This window comes from Poecilia reticulata, linkage group LG4 (genome assembly GCF_000633615.1).
Source record: "Poecilia reticulata strain Guanapo linkage group LG4, Guppy_female_1.0+MT, whole genome shotgun sequence".
NCBI classification, from domain to species: Eukaryota; Metazoa; Chordata; class Actinopteri; order Cyprinodontiformes; family Poeciliidae; genus Poecilia; species Poecilia reticulata.
The window spans coordinates 31,152,731-31,155,832 of NC_024334.1; the positions used below are offsets into that span (position 1 = coordinate 31,152,731).

The 3,102-nt window shown below is 37.5% G+C and overlaps 1 protein-coding gene across 4 annotated transcripts in view; it reads right to left on the reverse strand.

Annotated features, from left to right (window-relative positions):
- lrrc40 (leucine rich repeat containing 40) overlaps positions 1–2,028 on the reverse strand; it is a 28,149-nt gene extending 26,121 nt beyond the window's left edge. Inside the window, exon 1 of one of the 4 annotated variants that reach the window (XR_001776517.1) lies at positions 1,686–2,028. Coding sequence is in view for 3 of the 4 variants with exons in the window: in XM_008408168.2 (XP_008406390.1) it covers positions 1,686–1,830 (145 nt within the window). In the remaining variant the exon portion in view is untranslated. The remainder of the gene's footprint in view (positions 1–1,685) is intronic. The other 3 variants (XM_008408168.2, XM_008408167.2, XM_008408166.2) reach the window with 3 other exon arrangements.
- Between the last annotated feature and the right edge of the window lie 1,074 nt (positions 2,029–3,102).

A 3,102-nucleotide genomic window follows, 5' to 3' on the forward strand; every position in this document is an offset into this window, starting at 1 on the left:
CATACTATAAAAGTAAACTAAAAGTCAGTTTCAGCTGAATTTGGGTTCAGATAGATTAAGTAGAAACTGACAAGAACCAGATGAAATGACAAAAATGAAAACAAATTTATTTTCCAATATAGGATCAAAATGGTCCCACTTAGGAAACATTTCCTTTGAAGCTGCTCCATAGATGACAATGTAAAAGATCAAGAATTTRTTTGGCAAATGCTTTTGACAGATTCGCTTCCTTATAAACACAGTTTGGCATCCAGTGTCATTTCGAAACAGTTCCTGTATTGGTCACATGACTTGCTGAAACCAATACGCGCACCGACACAGGTGTTGGTCTATGGGCTTGATGCATCGGTGTTGCTGGACCCATCACTAGGAAATGCCAAAATGCCAGAAGTCCAGTGTCAAGTACCCACAGTCAGTGATGGTCTGGGGAGCCATGTCAGCTGCTGGTGTTGGTCCACTGTGTTTTATCAAGGGCAGGTCAATGCAGCAGCTATCAGGAGATTTTGGAGCACTTCATGCTTCCATCCGCTGAAAAGCTTTATGGAGATGAAGATTTCATTTTTCAGCACGACCTGGCACCTGCTCACAGTGAGAAAAACATTGGTAAATGGTTTACTGACCATGCTATTACTGTGCTTAATTGGCCTGCCAACTCTCCTGACCTGAACCCCATAGAGAATCTGTGAGATATTATGATGAGAAAGTTGAGAAACGCAAGACCCAAAACTCTGGATGAGCTTAAGGCTATCGAAGCATCCTGGCCTCCATAACACCTCAGCAGAGCCACAGGCTGATTGCCTCCATGCCACATTGAAGCAGTCATCGTTACGGAGTGAAAGCTTCTTCAAACAAGACGGAGGCTCTTATGTGTTTTACTGAACCAGCTGATAACGGCAACAGCTGTTCGTAACCTAGCAACCAAAAGTCAACAAAAGCAAGATAGTGACAAAACAGAACCAGATCCTTAAGCATTCTTCAAAATAAAAAACTTCCTCTATTCAAATAAATCATGTTTTGCACTTAAAATATATTTCACTTTACCTTTGTAATTATATACAATCATGTTCAATTCAATTAATAATAATCATCATGTAAATTATGCTTAACATGTAATTGTAAATCAGTCACTTATGCAAATATACTGAACAACATACAAGTGTAAAAAGTCACCACAGTCATTTCTGCAAAAGGATACCCGACCAAGTATTGAGTGCATAACTGAACATAATTATTTGAAGGTTGATTTTTTTTTAATATTAAAACACTTTTCTTTTATTGGTCGGATGAAATATGCTAATTTTTTTTAGATAGGAATTTTGGGTTTTCATGAGCTGTATGCCAAAATCATCAGTATTAAAACAATAAAAGACCTGAAATATTTCAGTTGGTGTGCAATGAATCTAAAATGACAGTTTAATTTTTATTATTACATTATGGAAAATAATGAACTTCATCACAATATGCTAATTTTTGAGAAGGACCTACACAGCTGGTCTTCTTGTCACCACGACCTTCTGGCCCAAAACACGTGAAGTTGGCAAGAGAACATTAAAGCGGTAAGAAAACAGCGACACCTACAGTCTCAGAGATGTCGCCGCGAAGGATAAGCGCTCTTCATTTGACGTTGTTGTTCCTTTCTCCCACATAAATAAAAATAGACGTTTCAACAAGGCATGTGCGCTTACCTTCAGTCAAGCCTCGGCCGGACAGGTTGAGCTGGCCGCTTTTCCTGGCTGCCTTTAGCAGCCCGTAGGGAACAGCTGCCTCCGGCTTTGGGGTTCGAAAGCCCGCTAGACTGTCCACATTACCTGCCCTTTTGAAACGGGACATCTTCCTCTGAAATGCAGACAAATTAAATGTGCCTCTCCACTGTGTAATACCCACACCCTAACCGCCTGCCTTCTTCTTCTTTTCTATTATGGCGGATCGCAAGCAACTTAAAGGTGCACACCGCCACCTACTGTACACGAGTGTGTAGCAACATTTCTTTACCTCTATTAAATTCTATATCCCCCCAATGACAGACTCGTTCCTACGCCCTTGGTTATATGTCTTCTAATTTCCTTTGCTGCATAACGTACATTGCATTTATTCTAGCGTTAGGTAAATGTATCTTGAAGGAGAATAGCACTTAAATAAAAGACCAACAAGGATATTCATTTAGAATTAAAAATAACTTACCCTGAATTACCAAGATAGATGTAATGTATGTAATAAAAGTTTGTCATTAATGAAGGGGAAAAAACTCAAACCAGACTTTAAGTCAGTTTAGGGTCTGGTTCGCAGAGTATGCAGTTATATATATATTTTTTCCCAATTATTCAATGAAATTTTTTTTACCTCAGTTAAGTAAAATAAAATTGTAATCAAAATTTTTGGAATTGTAATGATTTATTTTTGAAAAACAAAATGTTTTGTTTAAATAACTTTTTTAAAATTAAATAACTCATTTTTGTCTTGTGAACTTAAAAAGTTATTTGCCAAACATAAATTTTTATTTGCACACATCAGAAATATTTTGTTGCGATTTTGGGTCCTGCCCACGACATCATGTGAGAAAAAAGTTTTTTAAGCAAAACTCAGTAGGCCTTTCTCATGGTGACATGCATTAACAATTCAATATTTGCTTTTGTTTTATTGTTGTTTTTTTCCCCCGTTTTTCTGCAGTTCCACATTAAAGTTTGATGCAGCTCTGCTTTCCTGAATGGACCATCTTCATCTCCACTGCAAGTGTAGCAAACAGGCAGCTCTTTTTTATAGATTACTGTACACTAAAAGGTTGCATTGTGCCCTTGTTTATATTTTTAATAGTGTAATTCTGTAAAGACAAAATATGTCTGGTCCAGCTCTGATTTACAAGCCCTGCTAAATTGCGGGTTTGAATATGGCAATACTTTCTTATAGCAAAATAGACCTGCAGAAAGAAATTACTAATGAAATATCTTACATGTTATTTATCATTGTTTATTAAACTCTGAAAGCTGAGTGGCTTTGCTAATATTCTGTCCTAGAATGCGGTTAGATGTGCCCTTTTTTTTGAGCACCTGCCCCTTTAGTGGTCTCTGCACGGCCCTGGACCATATGATTGTTAAAAACAGACTG